This window comes from Siphateles boraxobius, unplaced genomic scaffold (genome assembly GCF_051911475.1).
Source record: "Siphateles boraxobius isolate OS27281-9 unplaced genomic scaffold, OSU_SipBor_1 6, whole genome shotgun sequence".
NCBI classification, from domain to species: Eukaryota; Metazoa; Chordata; class Actinopteri; order Cypriniformes; family Leuciscidae; genus Siphateles; species Siphateles boraxobius.
Window position 1 is genome coordinate 30486978 of NW_027509186.1, and position 23590 is coordinate 30510567.

General features: G+C 36.3%; 3 protein-coding genes across 4 annotated transcripts; all 3 read left to right on the forward strand.

Annotated features, from left to right (window-relative positions):
• The first annotated feature begins 2051 nt into the window (after nucleotides 1-2051).
• On the forward strand, nucleotides 2052-11986 carry LOC143716353 (ribosomal protein S6 kinase-related protein-like). Its single transcript, XM_077208868.1, has 12 exons — nucleotides 2052-2495; nucleotides 3252-3485; nucleotides 4437-4520; nucleotides 4641-4709; nucleotides 4942-5011; nucleotides 7241-7348; nucleotides 7513-7553; nucleotides 7792-7819; nucleotides 8201-8290; nucleotides 8457-8545; nucleotides 8714-8824; nucleotides 10414-11986. Exons 1-12 carry the CDS (start codon nucleotides 2469-2471, stop codon nucleotides 10744-10746), a joined length of 1284 nt encoding a protein of 427 aa, XP_077064983.1. The 5' UTR covers nucleotides 2052-2468; the 3' UTR covers nucleotides 10747-11986.
• Nucleotides 11987-12494: 508 nt separating this feature from the next.
• aldoca (aldolase C, fructose-bisphosphate, a) lies at nucleotides 12495-18928 on the forward strand. Its single transcript, XM_077208850.1, has 9 exons — nucleotides 12495-12840; nucleotides 14013-14144; nucleotides 14236-14447; nucleotides 15173-15227; nucleotides 15912-16072; nucleotides 16166-16249; nucleotides 17171-17345; nucleotides 17434-17633; nucleotides 18405-18928. Exons 2-9 carry the CDS (start codon nucleotides 14033-14035, stop codon nucleotides 18498-18500), a joined length of 1095 nt encoding a protein of 364 aa, XP_077064965.1. The 5' UTR covers nucleotides 12495-12840; nucleotides 14013-14032; the 3' UTR covers nucleotides 18501-18928.
• Nucleotides 18929-19651: 723 nt separating this feature from the next.
• On the forward strand, nucleotides 19652-23239 carry srsf1a (serine and arginine rich splicing factor 1a). 2 transcript variants are annotated; one of them, XM_077208851.1, is made up of 5 exons: nucleotides 19652-19764; nucleotides 19878-20100; nucleotides 21221-21444; nucleotides 21518-21690; nucleotides 22631-23239. In XM_077208851.1, exons 2-5 carry the CDS (start codon nucleotides 19907-19909, stop codon nucleotides 22823-22825), a joined length of 786 nt encoding a protein of 261 aa, XP_077064966.1. In that variant the 5' UTR covers nucleotides 19652-19764; nucleotides 19878-19906; the 3' UTR covers nucleotides 22826-23239. The 2 variants fall into 2 exon arrangements, with proteins under 2 accessions (XP_077064966.1, XP_077064967.1); XM_077208852.1 differs by having other exon boundaries at nucleotides 19687-19764; nucleotides 19881-20100.
• The last annotated feature ends 351 nt before the right edge of the window (nucleotides 23240-23590 follow it).

The following is a 23590-nucleotide window of genomic DNA, read 5'->3' on the forward strand; positions in this document are numbered from 1 at the left end:
TTACAAAATATATTTTACTCTAAAACTGCCAGAAAATGTAAGCCAAAAATCTGAAGAAGTTGTGTTCCAAATTTTAGGTTGATATCTCAAAAAATTAGCTTTCAGTAAGATTTTATTTGGCCGCAGTACCAACATTTTTCACTAGATGGACAGCCAAGCTTCATTACAGAAGAAAAATAAACTACCGTGTGCACAGTTTTACAAAACTAGGCACAGTTTACCAATCTGTCCACATGGATGTAAATTGACAATCTGTACCCACAGTTTAAAACTATCTGTCACCACGGATTGTAACAGTAGCGGTAGCGCGGAGTAAACGCGAGTAAACGCGATCATCTCTTCCTCAGTTACAGAATAAACATGAATGGACACCTGAAGATATGTTGAAAAATACAGTATACTTACTGAAAGGCATCATAACATAACACATAAGCGTGTAATCGCTCAATCAGTGTTTCATCACCGCAAAGACGTCAATAAAACTGCATAGCTTGTCACTAGCATTATATTTACCTCAGCAGGCTAGTGATTAAGTGTCCACAACTTGTTGGTTCCTAGAGAAATGAACTCTTGCACTAAATAAATGCACAATATTATCCTATATATTATATTTTACTTAACCTGTTAATTATATCTTGATTATTTAAAGTACGTTTAAAATATCTTTAATGAAAATGACAGCAACTGTGTAAATTATTATATTTCAATAACAAATTAGAGTAAAGTTAATGCAAAAACTGACAAAGACACAATTTTCTCATTAAACCACTGTTTAATTTTTTTTTTTAGCTTTCTAAACCGAACCGAACCGAGACATCAAAACCGTGGGAAAACCGAACCGTCAGTTTTGTGTATCGTTACACCCCTACTTTTTATGATTTAATCCAAATATATTATCAAAAACGGTGGTAGGCTAATCAAATGTAAATTTAAACTTGTGTCCTTTTATTTTTTGGGGAAGCGCTGCAAAAAAAAGATTTACTAAATTAAACCATGGACAAAAAAAAATATTCCTATAAATAATGTTCAAATAAAATGTATTATTATTGTTATTATTATTATTATTTTGAGAAGTAGGCTACGTTCTACTGTATGCCTACAATAGTAATATATTTCTGTCATAATTTCTCCTAGTAAAACCGAACTTTTATTTTGACGGTTTGTGAAGACCTGTAATAGTGTATTTGACAATGGATTTTCTCAAATAAAATTATGAAAATGCTATTCGCGTCCGGTGTGAACGCACATTAGGCGTTCTCTCAGAGCAGCTCTGGAAATGTTCATGTATTCATATCCTCAAATTGTTTGTGAGACGCTGAAAACACCATGAACGTCACGAGTACTTGAGTATGTAGTAGACAAACGCAGCTCAGCAGAACAAATAGGGTTAACTTATATATTTACTTGCAGTATTTTTGTGCTTAGCTTAATTATCCACAGACCATGTCGCGATTGGGTTTATTGCACAGTTCTACTTTCCATGTATTCATCCATCCATTATTTTGTATGTTTTACGTGACATCTGCATTAAGTGAATTCCATTTTCATGACTGGATTCCGGGATTCCCTTTGCATCACGTAAATCGGGACATACCTTTATCTGCAGGAGGGATGGTGTCCTATATCCTCTTTTTGCAGCCACTTTGCGTCCACATTTTTTGCAAATTGGATATCTATCCTCGAGGACAACCACGCTTTTTTTCTACTTTTCATACTGGCCATAATTCGCTTGGCGCTTAGCTTTCAGCTTCAGCTGGGTCTGCGTCACCTTTTTTGCGCGTTTGTTCGGGTTTGTTCTCCCGCCCTTCAATCAATTCAGTAGTTTCCGGAGTGTGTGATCCCCCCCCTTGTATTATTATTTTTTACTCAGTAACGGATATGATTTCAAATGTAGCGAAGTACAATACTTCAAAGAAAACGTACTTAAGTAAAAGTAAAAGTACAGATTTTAAAAACTACTTTAAAAAGTAGAAGTACACAAAAAAACTACTCAATTACGTAACGCGAGTAAATGTAATTCGTTACTTTCCACCTCTGATAATCACACGTGTAGCTACCAGAATTAGATTTAGCTATTATTACAGAAGTATTTTATCGTTCAGTACATTATTACAAATACATAGATTTTCCACTGGACATTAGACACCATTTACTAGAAAAAAAGGGTTACGTCTGTAAGTATGTGAGTTACGTAATCAATCGATTATGACGTTTCTGATGCATGATGAAGTGCATTGCTGTAGCGTGATCATTGTTTATATGTTAATATTAATGAGTGGGCGGTGCTCCCACATGAGTATCAAAGGTTTGGACACCGACTAATGCGCTTATTAAAACAGCGTTATTTTGTGTGGAAAAGAAAAGAAGATGATATAAATAACTTACATGGGGTTCAAGTTTTATTGACGGACTTATGAGGGAAAATAGGTTTGTTTTTAAAGAATATCGCAAATCGTTTATAAAATGTGATGGGCGGCGACGGGAGTAAAAATAAGGTAAGAGTGTTTACTAATCTGATAATCACACACCTCACATCAATTAATTATAAAGCAATAGTTTGTACAAAAATTAAGGGTGTAGCCTACACAGTTATATCGGTCTGATTTAAATATTGATTGTGCTTTGTAGTATCGTGGGTCTAAAATAGAGGCTAAAATATAAATTGCATGAGGCAAAATGATATAGGCTACAGATTACTTTGACACATGCGGCTCCCAGTATTCTCATGTGTTATTCAGTTAAACGTGCTTACTGTTATGAGAATGGTTTACAAGAGGTAACGCCAGAGATAACACCAGAGGATATTGATAATAATGATGACATACACTCTTCAATATAAAGGTTCTTTATTGGTATAGTTCCATTGAACCACACTGGATGATATTGACATCAAAATTACAGTAAAATAACATTACATAATGTTTTACAGATTATTAGTTAATTTGAAAAAATCTATGTATAAACGTAGAAAATAATGAAAACATGTACTATAAACTTTCAGTTTTGTCATACAATTTGGTCCAACAATTTATTTCACTGCAGAGTAGGCCTATAAGAGTTTATCACATTCACTGCGATTTTGATTTTATATTTTGCTATATAATGCACTGACACTCATGCATTTTGAATGTAGTCTGTCTTTTCGGGGGCCATTGCATTGGTTTAAATTCACACCAGATACTGATCTGTTAAGCATTATGTTATCATAAGTGTTTGTGATTTTGTGCAGTAGTTTAACCTCTTCACTCCAGGCATCATCATCACTGGTGAAGAGGAGATCCCTGTCATGTCATCATGCCTTCCTGTCTCTCTCGGCTCCTCTCGTTCATCACAGCGCCCAGCACAGAGAATACCCCATCTCTGAGCAATCTCGGCCCTCAGACGCAAACCCTGAGGGCCCTCGTCTAGAGTGGACACTGCCGGGCTTTATTTCCATTTTCCTGCCAGAATTCCCGCACAGGTTTACTGGACACATGCATTTCCAGGTATGGCACTAGTCATAAAATCCTTTACAAATGTGACATAAATCACCCAAAAATAAAAATCCTCTTGTTGTTCCAAACCCATATGACTATCTTTGTTCTGTAGAACACAAAAAGAGACATTTTGTCTTGTGTATTGTGTATTTACAAACTTTTATGTTAGATGTGATTAATCGATTTGACAGCACTATAAAATATACTTAACATTTCTATTGAAACTTGTATGTCATGTATTTAAATACACTTGTAATGCACACCATTTGTAACAATGAAGTTTTATTTTAGTGCATTTAGTGCATTTGCAAGTAATGGATAATGCCAAAATAAACCCTGACAATGTGATCAGGACCCCGACGTGAAGTGTTTTACTTGTGTGACTTCTCAGATACCCGGATGAGTGGTCATTATACATTATACAGCATTGCTATTGACGACGGTCATTATTGGGAAATAAATGATATCAGAATGTTGCGACTGACCAATCAGAATCAAGCCTTTCAGAGAGCCGTGTAATAATATCATATAACACACTACAGTTAAAATTATAATAAAGTACTTGACATGTGCTTTAGTGTGGTAGTGAACATATCAAAATAAGTGTACTTCCTTAAAGCGTAACGAAAGATAATCAAAACATAATGATTTAAAATGTACTTTAAAGTAAAGCTTTTAATTTCACATAATTACAAAGTGCATTTTTTAAGTGTTTTCAGAAAGTGTGTTTTGAAACATAGTCATCATGAAAGTGTACTCTCTTTAAGTATACTTAAGTGGCCTTTTATTTCATTAATATCATACTATCTTCAAGTTCAGCTGTCAAAAAAATATACTTTTAAGATTTGAAGTACGACACAAGTGCACATTCAATACAATTAAGTGCTCTTCCTTTACACATGCGGAACCTTAAAATACTGCGATTTTTATTTTATTTTTAACTAATGATTCTCTTCTCAGATTCTTGGTTTTATAGCTAAAGGTTCGTTTGGTCCAATCCTGAAGGTGAAGGACCTGTCTAAAGATGAGACCTATGCTATTAAGGTGATTGTTTTCATGCCTTGTTCTAAATTCTCTATCATTCTATTTCATTTTTAAAAATGTGATGTGTTTGGTACACTGCGCCTCCTTCACTTCAGAATTCACTGTGTCACTGTTGGTTAGGTTTTACCCAAGGCTGATGTTTTGAGACATGGAGTCCTCCAGCAGTCCAAAGAGGAGGTTATAATTCAAGTGAGTCACACTGCGCCGCTGCGCTCCGTGTCGGCTACGGCTCGTCTGATCTGGTTCTAACCGGGCCAGTGATACATGGACAACACTGACTTCTCTCAGTCAATAGCCTATAAGCATGCACATATTTCATACTTCAATTGTTTTGCTCATTCCATTAGAGTTTACTCTCATGTCCTCTCAGCGCCTGCACTCATGTCCATCTCATTTTGTGTTGTCAACTGTTACATTGTAGCGACAAGTCAGGCATCCTTTCCTCCTCAGTCTCCGGGACTGTTGGCAGAGCCAGAGCAATCTCTTCATCAGTGAGTCACACCAAATACAATATTTAATTTTTCATTCTGCTTTCTAAAGACTCTTCAGAAATCATGGCATCAAAAGCAATCATTTTATTCAACTGAAAATAAATTAAAGGTGCTCTAAGCGATGTCACCCATTTTTTAGGCCAAAACATTTTTTGTCACATACAGCAAACATCTCCTCACTATCCGCTAGCTGCCTGTCCCCTAAACACACTGTAAAAAAAACGCGGTCTCTGCAGACATCTCAGGCTCCACAAACGGCAACAAAAACAAACTGGGCTAACCCGCACCACGAAACATAACAAACTGTTCCAGCCAATAACCGACAAGAAGGATTTGGGGGGTTAGTGCGCGGATGAGGAAGAGGGAGGGTCTAGCTAGCCTCCGTTTTGTTTGACAATACTTCGAACGTCAACAAGAAGTGACGTCACCCGACATCGCTTAGAGCACCTTTAAAGAGGCTTTGTGTAGAATTCAGAAACTCTTGTTATTAGTGACACCAGTGGCTGTTAAGTGAACTGCAGCCAACAACTTAAAGGGATACTTTACCCAAAATTGAAAATTCTGTGATCATTTACTCACCCTCAACCCTGTTCCAAACCTGTATGAGTTTCTTTCTTCTGTTGAACACAAAAGAAGATATTTTGAAGTATATGGGTAACCAAACAAACCCAAGGCCCCATTGACTTCCATCGTAGAAAAACATATACTATGGAAGTCAATGGGGCCCATCAAAAGTTTGGTTACCCATATTCTTCAAAATATCTTATTTTGTGTTGAACAGAAGAAAGAAACTCATACAAGTTTGGAACAACATGAGGGTGAGTAAATGACAGAATGACAGAATTTTCATTTTTGGGTGAACTATCCCCCAAAAAACAACAACAACAAAAACGACAGTGGTAAGAAAGCTGCAGTTAAGGAAGCACCTGATCGTAGCGATGATGTGGATATGTTTTCACCCGCTCTGCAATTCACCAACATCATGTCAACAGATGAGGTCATTAAAATTACAGATAGTCTGATTATAACGTACATATCCGAGATAGACTAAAAGATCTGTCTATGTGAGACTATAGTTTGAATTAATCAATTTTCTTTGCATGACACAATGACATTAAAGTGCAGAATGGCTCTTTCTGCATTTCCCTGAACATTGTATAAACATTAATTTCACGTGTCATTGAACGGAAGTGATGCTCTCGGAAGCGCATAAATGTCTCATCCTTTTAATTTGTAGGCCTTCACATAAAATCTTTCTACATGCTTTCATAGACAAAAGTCTGGGAATGTCTAGTTTTTTAAGTTTTGTTACTATCTGTTCACACATTGGCAATAAAAAAAGCCATTAACACATGAAAATTCCTACATATAGCCCCTTTAAGTGTTTTATTTGACCTTTCTATAACACAGTCATCTTTAGCTTGTTCACTAAGGGTTTTATGGATGCTTCAAATAAATTTTTATTAAATTAAAAAAGGTTTCTCTTCAGGTTTTACATATATCTGTACTCTAACATATGAGATGTAAAAAGTATAAAATACATATTCATATTTATGCATATTTATATATAAAAAGTTAAGTAATTTATCCAATTATTTACTACTTTTCCAGAGATATGAAAAAAATTAATCATGAATATATTTATAAATTGAATCTATATATATATAATTGAATACATATTTTCCATATATATATATATTTAATTTAATAAAAATAAACGATTTAATTAATTTATATTTATTTAACGTCCTAATTCTGAAATATTTTTCCAGATTTATATATATTAGGAAAATATTTTATATGTAGAAAATAGTTGGTTATGAATAAGTTCTTGAAAGATCTGCCCAATGCTCTACTTGATTGTATTTTACTTTGTCCTTTTCCGTATGATTTATCTGTTTCGTTCTATGTATTTTTGTTAAACCCTTTTGCCCCATGTTCTTCTCTCCACATCCATTCATCAGCCAGGGCAAGCCAGGAGACTTAATCATTGATATATGTCTTCTTCCTTTCCGAAGTCTCCCTCCGTGACCCTGTGACAGACTGAAATCGTGTCACTGGCTTGTGAATATACTCAAAAATACTGCTCCAGTTCACATCATGCTTGAATGAAGTCCCTTTAGAGTTTGATCTATAATAGGTGGCCTCAAGGTCAGGCCACTCAGTCTACTGTGACATTGTGTTTCTCATCTCTTCTGTTTTCTCTCGCTCCTGTGTGTTTGTCTTCAGTGTGTGATTACTGCAGCACTGGAGACCTGTATACTTACTGGACACTAAAGGGCCGGTTTGATGAGAGAGATGTTCGTGTGTTTGCTGCTGAATTGGGCTCTGCCTTGGGTGAGTGTTGTTAGATTTATAATGTATATGACACTTAACATGCTTTTAATTTGTATTTAAATAATCTAACATGTTTAGTCTTGAGTCATTTTCACACACAGGTGTTGTAGATTTGTAACAATGACATTCAAAGTAATATGTTACCACACTTTTTTCCTTTCCAGGATTTTTGCATGACTTCGGAATAATACATAGGGATGTGAAGGTATTACAATATCGTACAGTACTTTTTTATTTCGTTTGACTGCTATGTTTATGTATTCTGGTTTCTGACAGAAAGTTGTCTAAAGTTGAACATCGAACACGAACAAGGAATATAAGAATGTTTACATATGAACACTCTGTGTTTAAAAATATAAATAAATACAAATAAATTATTGAATTTGATAAAAGTTTGTATTCAGCCCTATAAAATGCCCTGAAAAATGTTTTTTCTTAAACAGATGGAGAACATCCTTCTGACTGATAAAGGTAAAGCTGATCCAGATTGCAGCATTGTGGAAAACATCAGTGACAGCCATGCACCACCGTATATAATATTTGTACAATATTGTTGGTTATTGTTAAACATTTTCTGTCTACTAGATTGATAGATAGATAGATAGATAGATAGATAGATAGATAGATAGATAGATAGATAGATAGATAGATAGATAGATAGATAGATAGATAGATAGATAGATAGATAGATATTCCAGGTTTAATAATTAATTGCATAATTTTTACATATAGCAAGAAAATGATCATATATGTCTTTTGTGTCTTTGGATTGTTTTAAGATACAAATCTCAACTCTTTTATTTTTTAGTAAACGGAATTCTGGAATAGAAATATTAATGCTGTCTCATTTAGGTCACGTCCGCTTGACTGATTTTGGGCTGTCTCGCCGCCTTGAGCGTGGGGATAGAGCATTTACTATCTGTGGCACAATACAGTACATGGGTGAGGCTGGAGTCTAAACCCGTTTTAAACAGGATAGGATTTCTATAGTAAGACTGTGTTTACCATCAAGTATATCTGGCAGTAACTAAAGACATGTATAGCTCGAAGCAACTGAGCTATTTCTCTAAAAATGGATATTTAATTACATTATCTGGTCATTAAACAGCTCCTGAAGTCCTGAGCGGGGGCCCGTACAGCCATGCTGCAGACTGGTGGTCTCTTGGTATTCTTATCTACGCTTTAGCCACTGGAGGGGTAAGACATATCCAGACGACATATTACAAGATGAGCATTATACTTGATGAATGTGTCACAAAATCACCTCTGGAAAAATGTGCAGATCTCAGTGATGATGTTTAGAAAGTGCTACAGGCTGCTTATTCAGACCGTCTGAGCCTTTTCTTTATTGTTTTTATTTTTTAGTTTCCTTTGCCTGCGGAAGCAGACCACTGTAGTATGATGAACAGGGTCAGTGAGCATCCCTACGACATGTCTGCAAACCTCAGTCCAGATCTGGCCTTTCTGCTCATAGAGGTGACATCCATTATGATTATATACAGTATATGTTGCATTGTTATTTTTGCATTATGTATTAGACGTCAATAAAAAAAACTATATATATATATATATATATATATATATATATATATATGTATATATATATATATATTAATTATACCCATAAAAATCAGTTTACTTCTTAATAAAAATATCAATACAATTTTTTTTTTTTACATTTTTTTTTATTTTAAACATACTATATATATATATATATATATATATATATATATATAGGATATAATTTATGGGTAATTCATAGTGAAAATGTATAATTAAAAAAATACACTTGCAGCATTTATATGAATGTCTTTGAATTCTACTTTCTTCAAATTTAAATTACAATTCTGTTTGCTACTTTAAAGCTCCAGTAGGTAGCTTTTGTAAACAAATATTTGTTAAAACTGTCATTATGTCCTGAAAGTAGAATATGAGACAGATAACCTTGAAAAAAATCAAGCTCCTCTGGCCCCTCCCTGTGGTCCTACTGCCATTTGCAGAAATACACCGCTCCCGGTCAGAAACAACCAATCAGAGCCAGGAGGAATGTCTTAGCAGTGTCAATCACGCTCGTGTACGCACTGATCACCCCTCTCTTGCACAGCGCGAGTGCGTACCGTCGTTCGTGACTCTCCTGTTCGATCCAAATGAACGAATCTTTTTTCGAGTCATTTCGTTCATTCAACGAACGAATGACTCGAAAAAAGATTCGTTCATTTGGATGAACGAGTTCGAACAGGATCACGAATGTGCATCACAGAACAGAGCAAGGCGAGCATTTGTGCTTATAAAACTTAAAGTTTTTTATTTATTTTTGAAATGGCCGATCGTTTCGCTAGATAAGACCCTTATTCATCGTCTGGTATCGTTTAAAACCCTTTGAAGCTGCGCTGAAACTGTCATTTGGTACGCGAAACGTTTGTGACCTATTGAAGTCCATTATATGGAGAAAAAGCCTGGAATGTTTTCATCAAAAAACTTATTTTCTTTTCGACTGAAGAAAGAAAGACATGGACATCTTGGATGACATGGGGGTGAGTAAATTATCAGCAAAAGTTTTTTTTACAGTGAACTAATCCTTTAACGTTATCTTAGTAGCTATAACTTATAGAAAGAGTGCAACCTTATAAAGTTACATGTATTGCAAAATACATAATGATTTGAGGACCAACTTTGTAGTCAAAGTATGGGCAGGCCATAGTCAATGTAAAGCATATTGTTGATGTTTCGTCCCTATTAGTGAATGTTCCATAACTGTTTATAATCCTCCGTCATCGGTGGTCCTGCTTACTAGCCTCACGGCAGGCTCCGCTGTGGGGGAGGAGCTGTGGAGGGAGGGCTGTAGCGCAGCAGAGAGCAAGGGGGTTGGACCTGTAAGTTGTGCTTGTTCAAATTTTCAGGCTAAGTCAACATTTTCTCAAAACTCCCTACTGCAGCTTTAAATCAAATTCGGGAATTGAATAGGAAAATTCAGGGATCCTCACTTCAGTTCTGAATGGAGCACAACCCTGTTGTTAACGCACATACTCAAACCTAAAACACTCTGTGACTTTGTCCAAATGTAGCTTCTATGCAAGATCCCCACACGTCGCTTACGGTGCCTGGAGCACTTCCAAAGCCAGAAGTTTTTCCGCGGCATGTCCTTTGATTCCCAGCTGCTGCAGAAACGTCCCATCAAGCCAATCCTCGAGCTGAAGAATCATCCTGACCGATTGGAAAGGTCGATGCGAGGTTTATCATCAGATCTGCTTAAGAATTTTGAGTGTGACCTGCTGAACTCTCCTTCGATCCCCCCTGTGGATTTGCCTCCTACCTTGTTGAAGATTGAGGTAAATGAAGACACAGCTGGGACTGAAACAAAAGCAACAGGAACCAGTTCTCCATTAAAACATAAATGAACAAACTTTGCTTTCTCTGTAACATGCAACTTTTTGCCAAAGACCAGATAAAATGTCACCGTATATTTTGATAATTCACCCTCATAACGATGTGACTAGCCATTCATTAACCGTTTTTTACTCCTATTTAATAATCAAATTCTTTTTTTCTGGATTTGCAGAAAGTTTATTAGATTTTTGACCTCACTTTTGTCTATTTTTGCTTTTACAAATTAAGTATTTTTATAATAATAGAACTGTTGGTTTTTTTTCTTCACAAATTTTTACATTGATTTTATATATTTATACCGGTTACAGTGCTACCTTTTACTGGGACACCATAAGAGTGATAATCTGACTGTGATAAATAAAACTAACCCATGCTTGCACATAATTATACTGTGATACTAATACTAAGTAACTTTTTAGACACAATATTCCCAGTTACTTTTTCTGCAAATAATAGTTCTGTAGCATAGAAGTAAAATTACGTGCAATATACACCGGTTATGTATGTACAATGAAATATCTTATGGAATACAAAATATGTGAAATGTACAGTAATGCAAGTAGAATAGCACAACTGAACAATGGAATGAACGGTTCAATACAATACTATAATACAGTAAATTGCAATTATAATGATAAAAAGTAGTTTAATGATAGTAAACTAAATAAATTTTGGTTTACTGGCAGTTGCTTTGATTATATAAATGAGTTCTCAGTCATACTGTAAAGATCCTTCTCAACATATATCCCTAAAATAGAATTCGTTCATCAATTGATGTGGCGAACGAAAGTAGAACTTCATGTCATTAAAATTCAAAAGATAGAATGGTAAATGATATATCGGCAAATGATACCTGGAGACATTTCTCCAACTTTGAGACTTTGGTGTGACCTATTTGTGAGCGCAATGACAAACCCAAATGGGAGCAGCCTTAATAGGGCTGAAAATTGAACACCAGATAAAGCATCATTATTAATGTTTTTAATTAGGTATCAGGGAAAAAAAATCACAGCCCCAGTAGAGGTGGCTTAAAATATCCGTAACTCTTAACAGTTCTCCTGAGAGTCTACTTCAGATGTGTTCGGTCCTTTATGTATAGCAAGACATTGGGTATCCCTCTAAACCTGCCATTTTTATCTACGTTATCTTATTACTTTCATATGGATTGAACAACATGGTCCTAATATTGTCTGTCTTCTTCTATGCATAATACATGTGATCTGAATAAATTAGACACTTTTAGATCCAAAAGCATCAATCACATCATTTCAAAACAAATAATTGTGTTGGTAAACTGAATCTTCAAACTTTGACTCCATTTTTTGTCCTTGAAAAACTAGATCATGAAGTCATCTAAAAATTCTGCTCACCTGTATAGAACTTGAAATTATGCCCTGACCCCACCTCATATTTTTATCACACATATATGCTTGAATCTCAGCCGCTCTGTGACTAACAACATTTTCCTAAGGGTATGATGGGAGTCTCATCTGACTTGATTCGAGGATTTGCCTGAGGCGTATTTGATCTAATTATATTATTGACAGGAACACATTTAAATATGTTGCCCGGAAGACCCTTCTGCACACAGGTTACAATGATACCTCAAAAAATGTGGCTTACAATAGGGATCAGACTCAATTTTCACCTGGCATACCATAAAACGGGCAAAAAATTCCTTAGACTTGCACTGAAGAAAGGATCCGAGCCTCATCTGAGCTCCTCTGAGTATGTAGCTACCCAGAACCACCTAGCAACATCCCAGGACAGCTTAGCAACACCCTGGCAACAACCCACACTACCCTAGCAACCTTTGCACCATTTAAAAAATCTAGTTAGATTGTATTACTTTGTGTGTAAAATAATGAGAATACATGCTGCTAGAAATGGGATCGGGTGGGCAACCTTTGGTGGCCTTTAACACCTCCCCCAAATAACTTAATGAGGGCATGACGTTAAGCTCCGCCCTACAAGTGTCAGCATCCTCTGGGATATCACCTTCATAAAGAATTGGGACACTGCCACTGTTAAAGAATCAGTCACGTCTCATCTCGTCTGTTGGAAAAAGCCCTTCTGGTCTGAGTTCTTCCGTCTGCTCTGACTTGGTAAGCATCACTGTCGTTTCATCTGTTGAATTTACTGCCTTTACCATTCTGGATAACAATTTATTTGTGAAATTTGCAGTGGAGCAAAAAAGTTACTAAAAAGTTGTGTTTTTACAAGGGAGTTACCATTTAGAAAATGCTTTTGAATGCTGAGAATAACGATCAGTTTCCAAATGCTGCAGAAATGTTTAATTGTGCTTAAATTCTTCTAAAGGTTTAAAATGTTTTCAAGTAGAAGAAGTTGACAAATTTGAGAACTCTTAAAATAACATTTTGCAGTAATTTGGCAACTTAGTTATTCATAAAGAGAGTAGTTTATGTGTAGTTTATGCTTGTAAACAGTGAGTCTATGTGCTTCAGTTGGGTGGCAGATAACAAAGTTGCAAGAGTGATATCAGTTAAGCTTTTGTGAAAGTGAATGCTGGGCATTTCTGTACAGAATAGTTGGTTGGCTTAGGAACTGCTAGGGGGGTTTAAATCTTCAAGAATATGTTTATTGCATAAGGATTTTTTTTCTACAGATTGAACTTACAGAGACCAATTTCTAACTGGTTAAATGTTCTAAATTTGGGCATAGACTAGAATTTTATTTATTTATTTTTCGATTAGGCGAGGAAATTTTTACAATTCCTTGATATTTCCAGAATTTCCACAGTCTAAGAAAAGTGTCATATTAGAGCCCAATTTTTCTGCATTGATTTTTCACTAGTCTTTAAAGGTCCTTAAAGGTTTACATGTAAAGTCTTTAACATCTATGTAACTTTTCCATTGGACAAAAGGTTCTTTATAGTGAAAAAGGATTCTTAAGATTATTAAAATGTTCTTCCCACTAATGGATAATGTTTCTTTTAAGAACTGTTCACTGAAGGTTTCAATGGGAACCAAAAATGATCCGTCTCTGGCATCATTACGAAAACTCTCTCTTGGAACCTTTATTCTTAAGTTGTTAGATGTATCTTGAATTATGCATTGTGTTGTGTTTTAAGTTCGAGGGAAATATTCATAAACTTAACATAGAAGATATTGGTGATTATCAGCACATTATCTGCTTTCTACAAAAAATTTCTTACAGTGTATGTGAACTTGAATCCTATGACTTCAGCAGGAAGGCAATATATGGTGAAATCCCATTTTAGTTTTGTTGTGTTCATTTACTCTGACTGTATCCTCAGGTTGTATCAGAAAGTTTAGGATGACCCATCAGTTTCCTCCCCTCGTCACTGAGAAAAAGAAGGAGCTACATGAGATAGCTTTGCGTATAGTGTCACCAGGGAAAGGCATCCTAGCTGCAGACGAGTCCATAGGTTAGTGGGACTTACTCCACTTATCCGACAGAAATTGCAGTGTCAAAGAAAACCGCAAGAACTCACTTTGGTTTTGTGCACGTTCTAACAGGCAGCATGGGGAAGCGTTTGAACCAGATAGGGGTAGAGAACAACGAGGAGAACCGCCGTCTCTTCCGTCAGGTGCTCTTCACCGCTGATGACCGCATTGATAACTGCATCGGTGGAGTGATCTTCTTCCACGAAACACTCTACCAGAACTCTGATGATGGCATCCCGTTCGTTAAGATGATAAAGGACAAGGGCATCACTATCGGGATCAAGGTATGAAGTCTCACCTCGGTTTACTGGCATAGCTGTGAGCAATTTGCTTTGACATGTTGAGCCTTGGTGCTGTTTGAATCTGGCTTGCAACATTTCCCAATCCCAACTTCATTTTTGAATTTTGAATAACAGCTCGCCACTTAGGCAGTGGCTTTCAAATGACAAATTTGTACCACATTTTCCTATAAAAGATTCATATTGGAAACCTTATTACTCTAAGTTATGAATATGCACCTGTTAGGGGTAGATAACATACACAGTTGCTCCAGTAGTTCACCCAAAAATGAAAATTGTCCCATAATTTACTCACCCTCAAGCCATCCAAGGTGTACATGACTTTCTTTTTTCAGTCAAACACAATCAGAGTTTTATTAAATAATATCCTGGCTCTTCCCAGCTTTATAATCGCATTGAATGGTGTCCGAGTTTAAGAAGCTCAGAAAAGCGCATCCATCCATCATAATAGTAATACGACTCCAGTGGGTTAATAAAGGCCTTCTGAAGAAGTGAAGAGATAGGTTTTTGTAAATGAGTAAAATATGGGATTATTTTACAATTTTGGGCAAACTATTCCTTTTAAGGTACTGCCCCAGTGATAAGCTGTTGTGCTTCTAAAGATACCATTTTTGCCAAAAAATTTTTTCTGTTTTCTGACACTGCGTTTAAGCCAATGAGCTGAATTAAAAATGTTATATTTGTTAAAACATTTTGCCCTTTCTTCACAGGTTGACAAAGGTGTAGTCCCCTTGCCAGGGACCAATGGAGAGACCACTACACAAGGTATATCAAAAACATCCGTTCTCTGGATCCGAATATCTGCTCATTCAATTGAATTTTTCTTTTCTTTTTTTGTTTGTTGAAATGCTGGTTTCTTGAAATTGTGACTGTGTGACAATTTGACCTGCAAATTTAATGGTTAAAAGCAGGTGCACAGACTCAGAATAAAACATTTTTTTATGTATTTTGTTTGGTCAGATTCTCAACTACACTGTGAGTTTTTTTTACATTTATTTTTATATTTGGGGGAAAAAATACAGTATTATGCTGAGGTGAAGGCATATATTGTTTATCAGTCCATGCATGTGGATTTTGCTACCGTCATGTTGTACTGTTTGAGCTTCAGGAAAGCACACACAAATATTTTTTTAAAAATGCAATTAAAATAATGTATATTATTATTATTATTATTATATACCTATACTACCATTATATATACCTATACACAATACTTTTTTATTATTCGCATTTTGTGGAAAAACAAATGTTTAAAAAATAGTTACCATGTTAATTTTATTTGGATGTAATGTGTGAGAAGTATTATTGTTAAAAGTTTACTGTTTTACATGATTTGTCTTGGTTTTTTGGTGAAATGTATTGAATCCAATTAGGGTCATTTTGAGGCCGAACATATGATAGTACCCAGAATTTTTACACAATAAAAATGTAGTGCTTCTGTCTCCACAGGTCTGGATGGGCTCTCAGAACGCTGTGCTCAGTATAAAAAGGATGGAGCTGACTTTGCAAAGTGGCGCTGTGTGATGAAAATCAGTGATACCACCCCGTCAAACCTGTGCATTACAGAAAATGCGAACGTCCTTGCTCGCTATGCTAGTATTTGTCAGCAGGTAAAAGTCAATGAGGTGAAATTGAGAGTTATAAAATAAAAAATAGAAATATGTTAAAGATCATATGTTAATGTTCACCAACTGTTCTTCCAGCATGGGATTGTACCCATCGTGGAACCTGAGATCCTGCCTGATGGAGACCATGATTTAAAGCGCTGCCAGTTTGTCACAGAGAGGGTTGGTTACTATTCTTACTTTTTATGTACTTCTTATAGGGATGGTTCCAAACCGGTATGACTTTCTTTTTTCTGTGGAACATAAATCTATTTTTCTCCATGCATTGAAAGTCAGTCTGTTTTGGAACAACATGAGGTTGAGTCTTGGATCTTTTTCATCTACCCCTTTAATATTCTTGACACATTCAAAATTGCTGGAATAATCATGTGATTTAAAGGGGTGATATAATGCCCTTTTCACAAGATGTATAATAAGTCTTTGATGTCCCCAGAGTGTGTATGTGAAGTGTTAGCTCAAAATACCTCACAGATATTTTTATATAGCATGTTAAAATCGTCACTTTTTGAGAGTGAGCAAAAACGCACCGTTTTTTTTTGTCTGTCCCTTTAAATGCATATAAGCTGCTGCTCACTGCAAAGAGGGCGGAGCTTCAACAGCTTACACTCACACCGACATGCATTGAAAATTTCAAAAAGTTTTAGCCTTTTATGTTCAAACTGTAGTCAGACTATAATGGAGAGACTCAAGAAGAAGTGACAACATGTAGAATGCAACAGGACATTTCTGAATGGTTAGTTGATGAATTTATGTAGCTTATGTGTAGTTATCTTCTAGTCATTGATTAGCATATTCTGTCATGATAATCTATAAATCTTGTTCTGGGGGGAGGGGTTTATGTAAATTTTCGGGTTGGTGATGTTACTAACCCGGGAGTAAGCTTGTGTAATCCCTACCAGCTGTTTGTTGTAGTCCTTAAAAATCAATTTCTTTAAAAGCAAATATCTCCCTTTGCTTTAAACTTTGAGCGTTGTAACTTTGCAGATATCGTTTATGCTTAATAAGCAACAGTACACACTAACTAAAGTTAGAAAAGTGAAATCATAATCAACCACCCCTTTAAATTCACTGTCATTGATTCAGGTGCTTGCAGCGGTCTACAAAGCCATGTTTGATCATCATGTGTATCTGGAAGGCACACTACTCAAGCCCAACATGGTAACCCCTGGGCACAGCTGCCCAACCAAATACAGTGCAGAGGAGGTTGCCATGGCAACAGTCACTGCTCTGCGGCGTACTGTCCCACCTGCTGTCACGGGTAAGGATATGATATAAAATGTAAACCTGGTTTCAAATTCACCGACGAGTCTGGACACTGCACAATTACAGACTTCCTGCACTTTCAGGGGTGACCTTTCTCTCAGGAGGTCAAAGTGAGGAAGAGGCCTCCATTAACCTAAATGCCATCAATAACTGCCCGTTGGTGAAGCCCTGGGCTCTTTCCTTCTCGTTTGGCCGAGCTCTGCAGGCCTCGGCTCTGAAGACCTGGCGTGGACAGAGGGAAAACGAGACTGCCGCAACCGAGGAATTCATCAAACGAGCAGAGGCATGACTACTATATATATATAGGCAGGCGGATATAGATAGATAGATAGATAGATAGATAGATAGATAGATAGATAGATAGATAGATAGATAGATAGATAGATAGATAGATAGATAGATAGATAGATAGATAGATAGATAGATAGATAGATAGATAGATAGATAGATAGATAGAGTCTTGCATTATGCATAGATGGACAGACATACAGATCGATAGATAGACAGAGATATAGATAGACAGATAGATAGGTGGACAGATAGATAGATAGATAGATAGATAGATAGATAGATAGATAGATAGATAGATAGATAGATAGATAGATAGATAGATAGATAGATAGATAGATAGATAGATAGATAGATAGATAGATAGATAGATAGAGTCTTGCATTATGCATAGATGGACAGACAGACAGATCGATAGATAGACAGAGATATAGATAGACAGATAGATAGGTGGACAGATAGATAGATAGATAGATAGATAGATAGATAGATAGATAGATAGATAGATAGATAGATAGATAGATAGATAGATAGATAGATAGGTAGATAGATAGATAGGTAGATAGATAGATAGGTAGATAGATAGATAGGTAGATAGAATATATATATATATAAATATATATATATATATATATAGACATAGATAGATAGATAGATAGATAGATAGATAGATAGATAGATAGATAGATAGATAGATAGATAGATAGATAGATGTTTGTTTATTCTTTCTTTCTAATCGCTTCTCTACTACTGTGTTTGTCCTCAGATCAACAGTCTGGCATCCCAAGGGAAGTACACAGTTTGTGGTGACAGCGGTGGAGCCATTGGTCTTTCCCATTACCTTTCCAGCTATGCATATTGAAATGCTGTTGATTTATATTCCAGCATTAGCTGAAAGTTTGCAAATTTCACTGCCACTTCCGTATAAAACTCTTAAACATATATAGATTCATTATTATTATCATAATCTCATAAATGTGGTTGATGTAAAACAGCACATGAAAGTGATTGCTAAGTAAGTTTCTGAGGATGTGGAAATGTGTGGTGTCCTCTAGCTGCTTGTCTTAAAAATATTGTACAATTAGCTTCTAAGACAGTTCTTTAGAAAAATAATGATTAAAGTGATAAGTTTATTAATAAAGTTACAGTTGACTTTAATATTGATCCTTATCACTTACTGTCAAAATGTAAGGGTTTCTTGGGATAGTTATAAGGATATGTGCTAAGCGCTTCTGTAATCTAACTGTTTGTCATCTAAAGGTTTAATAAAGCCTTGGCTCTGATGAAGAATAACTGCATTACGAGTTTCTGGATTATTATGAGTCTCTAATTCAGGGTGTTTGGCTTGAATGCATTATTGACCAAAGTTAAAACTAAATTATTAATTAATACAAACTGAAAATGCTGCAATAAAGTTTGGACTGTAATCTTTGAGTGTACACACACACAAACACACATATTGTGTTTTCATGTTTTAAGGGGAATTTCCATAGATATAATGAATTTTATACTGTACAGTGTGTATATTATACCCCCTTACACTAACCCTAAACCTATAACCATCACAGAAAACTTTCTGCATTTTTACATTTTCAAAAAACATCCCTTAGTATGATTTATAAGCTGATGATGAGCTACACACACACACACACACACACACACACACACACACACACACACACACAAAGGGTGTGTGTGTGTGTTGGACTAAATAAATTTTATATAAATAATTTAAAATATAAATGTTACATGTTTAATTATTTTCATCTTTGCCGCTATGTAATTCGGTAATCTAGAGTTTACCACAGAAGCAGTGCAAGCAGCACAGTGACTTCACGCCAGGACCAGAATAAACCACTGTAAATAAAAGCTTGACATTGCTTTTTCGTTCCTTGTTAATACTAATTACCCCACCAACATATAACATTTTTTATTTATTATTTTAGACATCCCTATACGATCTAGTTCATTTCGCGGATGTAGCTACCCCATTACCCACCGAACAGCCCGTTTCTCTAGATTCCTCCGCGTTGGCTACAGCGCGCCTGCTGAAGAGGACGAGACCCGCGCGATTCCAGAAAAAACACGCTCTCGGAGTGCGCGTGCGAGCGGCGCTTCAAACAATAGTAAGTCTCTTTGTTTTGTATTTGACTAGTAACTAGGTTTATTTAATGTATTTCTAAAGTTAAACAACTATCCGCTATTTATTAGACTTGAAAAGTGTAATTTCTCTGTTTAGCAGGAAGGTGAAGGTATATCTGTGTAGAGATGTCTGGTGGTGGTGTGATCCGCGGGCCTGCTGGAAGTAACGACTGCCGCATCTATGTGGGGAATCTGCCCCCTGATATCCGCACTAAAGATGTCGAAGATGTCTTTTATAAGTACGGAGCCATTCGGGATATCGATCTGAAAAACCGACGTGGCGGACCTCCATTCGCCTTTGTCGAGTTTGAAGACCCCAGGTGTGTAAAACTGAACCTTGAGCCTTTAGCTAAAAAGCTAATCTGTTTGTTTCAACGTTAAAGATTTCACTAATTAAATTATCCAAATTTTAAAAACCTTTTACTTTTGTCACTGCGTTTTCACAGTATCTCTCTCTCTGTGTGTGTGTGAAAAAGCGCGCGTGTGTGTATGTATATTTGTATACCGTTTTACTTTTGTTTTCTGTGCTAACATGCTAATTAGCTTAGCCGCGCTCACCATGTTTCTAGAGCTCAATTGAATATTCACTAATGCATGTCTTCGTAATGAGAGTAGGCTTTGCAAACTTCAGTTATCCATTTTGATCTAAAGTGTTTGTTTAATGCGCAAACTTGGGTTTCATTTGCTCTGTTAGGGTTTAATAACTACCCTAGGTTTGAAAATGGAAATTTTACTTTAACTTGACAAATGGCTTAAGCTTGATTCAACTTAGCTGCAGCGAGTTCTTGCTGAAAACAAGTGTTTGATCTGTTCAGTATTTTTAGGCAGTTTTCTTTTAATATTAAGGCACTTAATGTTTATGTTTATTTAATCAGGCAAGTCACTTAAGAATAAGTACTTATTTTCAATAGCAGCCTGGCAAGAGTTAAAATCTCCTGAAAGACATAAGAACATACATCGCTATACACCCTCATACATTCAATTAAAACATTTACAGGCAGTGATTAAGAACACTCCCTAGTAGTTTTTTAAACCCATAGATTAAAGTATTTGTTCATATTTCAATGACTTTTGTAGCACATTCCAATCATTTGCAGCAGCACGACCATAAACAGTTTTCTTTCTGGGGATCAAAATATGATTCAATGATCTGGTTGAATATGTACTAACATGATGTTGCAGCTACTCTTATCTAGGTAACAAACCTAATAGGACTTTTATACATGAAAATATATGTTAACTTGTTCCTGTCTAATATGTAATGATGTCCAATTTAAAAGGAAATAGAATTCACCATGATGTGTTCTTAACTAACTGGTCAGATTAGTGGTTGAGGATTAGGACCCTGTTAGTAGTTTATCTCAGTGCGACCCCTAGCTGCACTCACTGGCTTTTCATGACATTGATATTTACACGCTTTTCTTGCTCCACTTCCTTCAGAGATGCTGAAGATGCTGTTTATGCTCGTGATGGCTATGACTACGATGGCTATCGTCTCCGAGTGGAGTTTCCGAGAAGTGGGAGAGGTATGGGGAGAGGTGGTTTTGGCGGAGGAGGCGGTGGTGGTGGCGGCGGTGGAGGAGGCGGTGGTGGCGGTGGTGGGGCTCCTAGGGGTAGATATGGACCCCCATCCCGACGTTCGGAGTACAGAGTTATCGTTTCAGGTAAGGTAGCGTCAGAATTCTACTTAATTTAAGAGCTATTTGAAGTTGTATTGACTGTTGTATTTAATTCCAGGGCTTCCACCGAGTGGTAGCTGGCAGGATCTGAAGGATCACATGCGTGAAGCAGGTGATGTATGTTACGCTGACGTTTTCCGAGATGGAACTGGTGTGGTGGAGTTTGTTCGCAAAGAAGACATGACCTACGCCGTTCGCAAACTGGATAACACAAAATTCCGGTCGCATGAGGTAGGTTTGAGATTTTAACCCAACATTTGGATATGCTTAGCAATGGAATATTCTTAAGGTAAGCAAAATCCCTGGATAAGCAAAAGGTGGATCTATGTTGTGAGTGAACCTGTCCTTGTGAATAGCAGTTGGCTGATATTGCTACTTAATCTGCGGTTGTTGAGGGTACAATTTTGCTGACCTTTTTTATACATTTGTGTGTATTTTACATGGCTGGAGGTTTCTACAGTATTAATCTTAAATTAATCAATTTCATGTCAATAACCTTTGCAAATGCTGCCTATGTTTTTTTTTGTGTTGGCTCATCCAGTTGCTTCATAAGACGAAGCACCAGCTGTATATATATATATATATATCTATCACGAATGCGCGTACACAGAAACCGCTGATTTTAGTTTTACAAACTTTTTTTTCTCTCTTTTTACCAAAACATTTAAGTAGTTATGTGCAAAAATGTAAGCGCAAGGTAAAATACACAAGAAATTTAGTACATGACATTTAAAAGTTACATTCTGAAAAACTGATTTTCTTTTGTGACCAATTTTCTTTTGTGACCAAAAAAAACATTTATTTGAATTGAAATATTATTTTAATTTATTACAAAACAGTAAGTCTTTTGTTACAGTTCAGCACCAATTTTCGTTAAGCTTTCATTCATATTACTGAATTTAAATACTATTGTTCAATTAATCTCTTATCGGACAGATTTCCGAACGTAGTTATTATCAGCAAAATCCAGTATCGGTTGACCTCTCCTTGTGAATGCCAAAGGTAAAACCATGTCAAACTAGACGTCTTGTGTAGTCAGTGCTTACTGGTTAATGGAAATGGGAATACTGGTGTTTTGAGGGCAACCAAAATCTGGTAAGTATAGTGATATATATAATGTTAGCATGATTATATGTTACATTTGCTCAGTGGAAAGTTCTTTCTCTGCCAGGGAGAAACTGCGTACATCCGCGTGAAGGTGGATGGTCCCCGCAGTCCGAGCTATGGAAGATCAAGGTCAAGGAGCCGCAGTCGCAGCAGGAGTCGCAGCCGCAGCAACAACCGTAGCCGAAGCTACTCCCCACGCCGCAGCCGAGGATCCCCGCAGTACTCCCCTCGCCATAGCCGTTCCCGCTCTCGCTCCTAAAGCGCTCCACTCTTCTCACCTCTTTGGAGGCTGTGAACCTTTTTTTTTTTTTTTTTTTTTTTTTTACAGTCTTTAAACATCACAAACCCCATATGTTTTAATCCCCCCTCTTGGTTTGTGTGGCTATTATGATCTTATGAATGTCCCATGTTTTGTCTTCTCTCCCTCCCATCCATTTGGTTATTTTTAAACGTAGGTTTTTAACTGATTTTTGTTTTGCCCATCACTTTTTTTGAATACAAAGTGGACGTCTTTTTCATAGAACAAACAAAGGGTTATGTAATGGCTCCCAATATTTTTGTAAATGCCATGTATGTTTAATGGGATAGTGGGTTCCACAACAACTGTTTTATGCTGTCTTCCTCTAGACGTGACACAGAACTGATGCTTTGTAATAAAGGATTACTAAATCTATACTTTGTTGCGTAAAAGGGTGAATTTGAGAACTCAAATTCTACATTACATCTAGAAAAATACTATTCTTGGCCTACTGGACATTATTTGGGTAACTACCAATTTTAGGTAATTTTCACGTCAGATGGCATCATTGTTTGCGTTGTAAAGATGTTTTAGTTGGGTTTTTGTGTTCATAGATGCAACTTTGAATCAGTCTTAGTGTTAGGTTAGTCTGTTTTGGCCTTAATGCTGTATGCATGCATCAAAGAAAGGCAGGTTTGAGTGGATTTGATTCTAACTCTTTACCTCCTTTGTCTTGATTTTGCTGGTATCTTAAGGTTTGGATTGGAGGAGAGGCTCAGTGGATGC

Excerpts from the sequence above, each read along its gene's own strand:
- srsf1a (XM_077208851.1), top strand. The coding sequence starts at position 19,907 with ATGTCTGGTGGTGGTGTGATCCGCGGGCCTGCTGGAAGTAACGACTGC. Across the intron at positions 20,101-21,220 it reads GTCGAGTTTGAAGACCCCAG|AGATGCTGAAGATGCTGTTT; the intron begins GTGTGTAAAACT and ends CACTTCCTTCAG. Across the intron at positions 21,445-21,517 it reads GTACAGAGTTATCGTTTCAG|GGCTTCCACCGAGTGGTAGC; the intron begins GTAAGGTAGCGT and ends ATTTAATTCCAG.
- LOC143716353 (XM_077208868.1), top strand. The coding sequence starts at position 2,469 with ATGGGCGGCGACGGGAGTAAAAATAAG. Across the intron at positions 3,486-4,436 it reads CTGGACACATGCATTTCCAG|ATTCTTGGTTTTATAGCTAA; the intron begins GTATGGCACTAG and ends TTCTCTTCTCAG. Across the intron at positions 8,825-10,413 it reads TGGCCTTTCTGCTCATAGAG|CTTCTATGCAAGATCCCCAC; the intron begins GTGACATCCATT and ends GTCCAAATGTAG.
- aldoca (XM_077208850.1), top strand. The coding sequence starts at position 14,033 with ATGACCCATCAGTTTCCTCCCCTCGTCACTGAGAAAAAGAAGGAGCTA. Across the intron at positions 14,448-15,172 it reads GCATCACTATCGGGATCAAG|GTTGACAAAGGTGTAGTCCC; the intron begins GTATGAAGTCTC and ends CTTTCTTCACAG. Across the intron at positions 16,250-17,170 it reads GCCAGTTTGTCACAGAGAGG|GTGCTTGCAGCGGTCTACAA; the intron begins GTTGGTTACTAT and ends TCATTGATTCAG.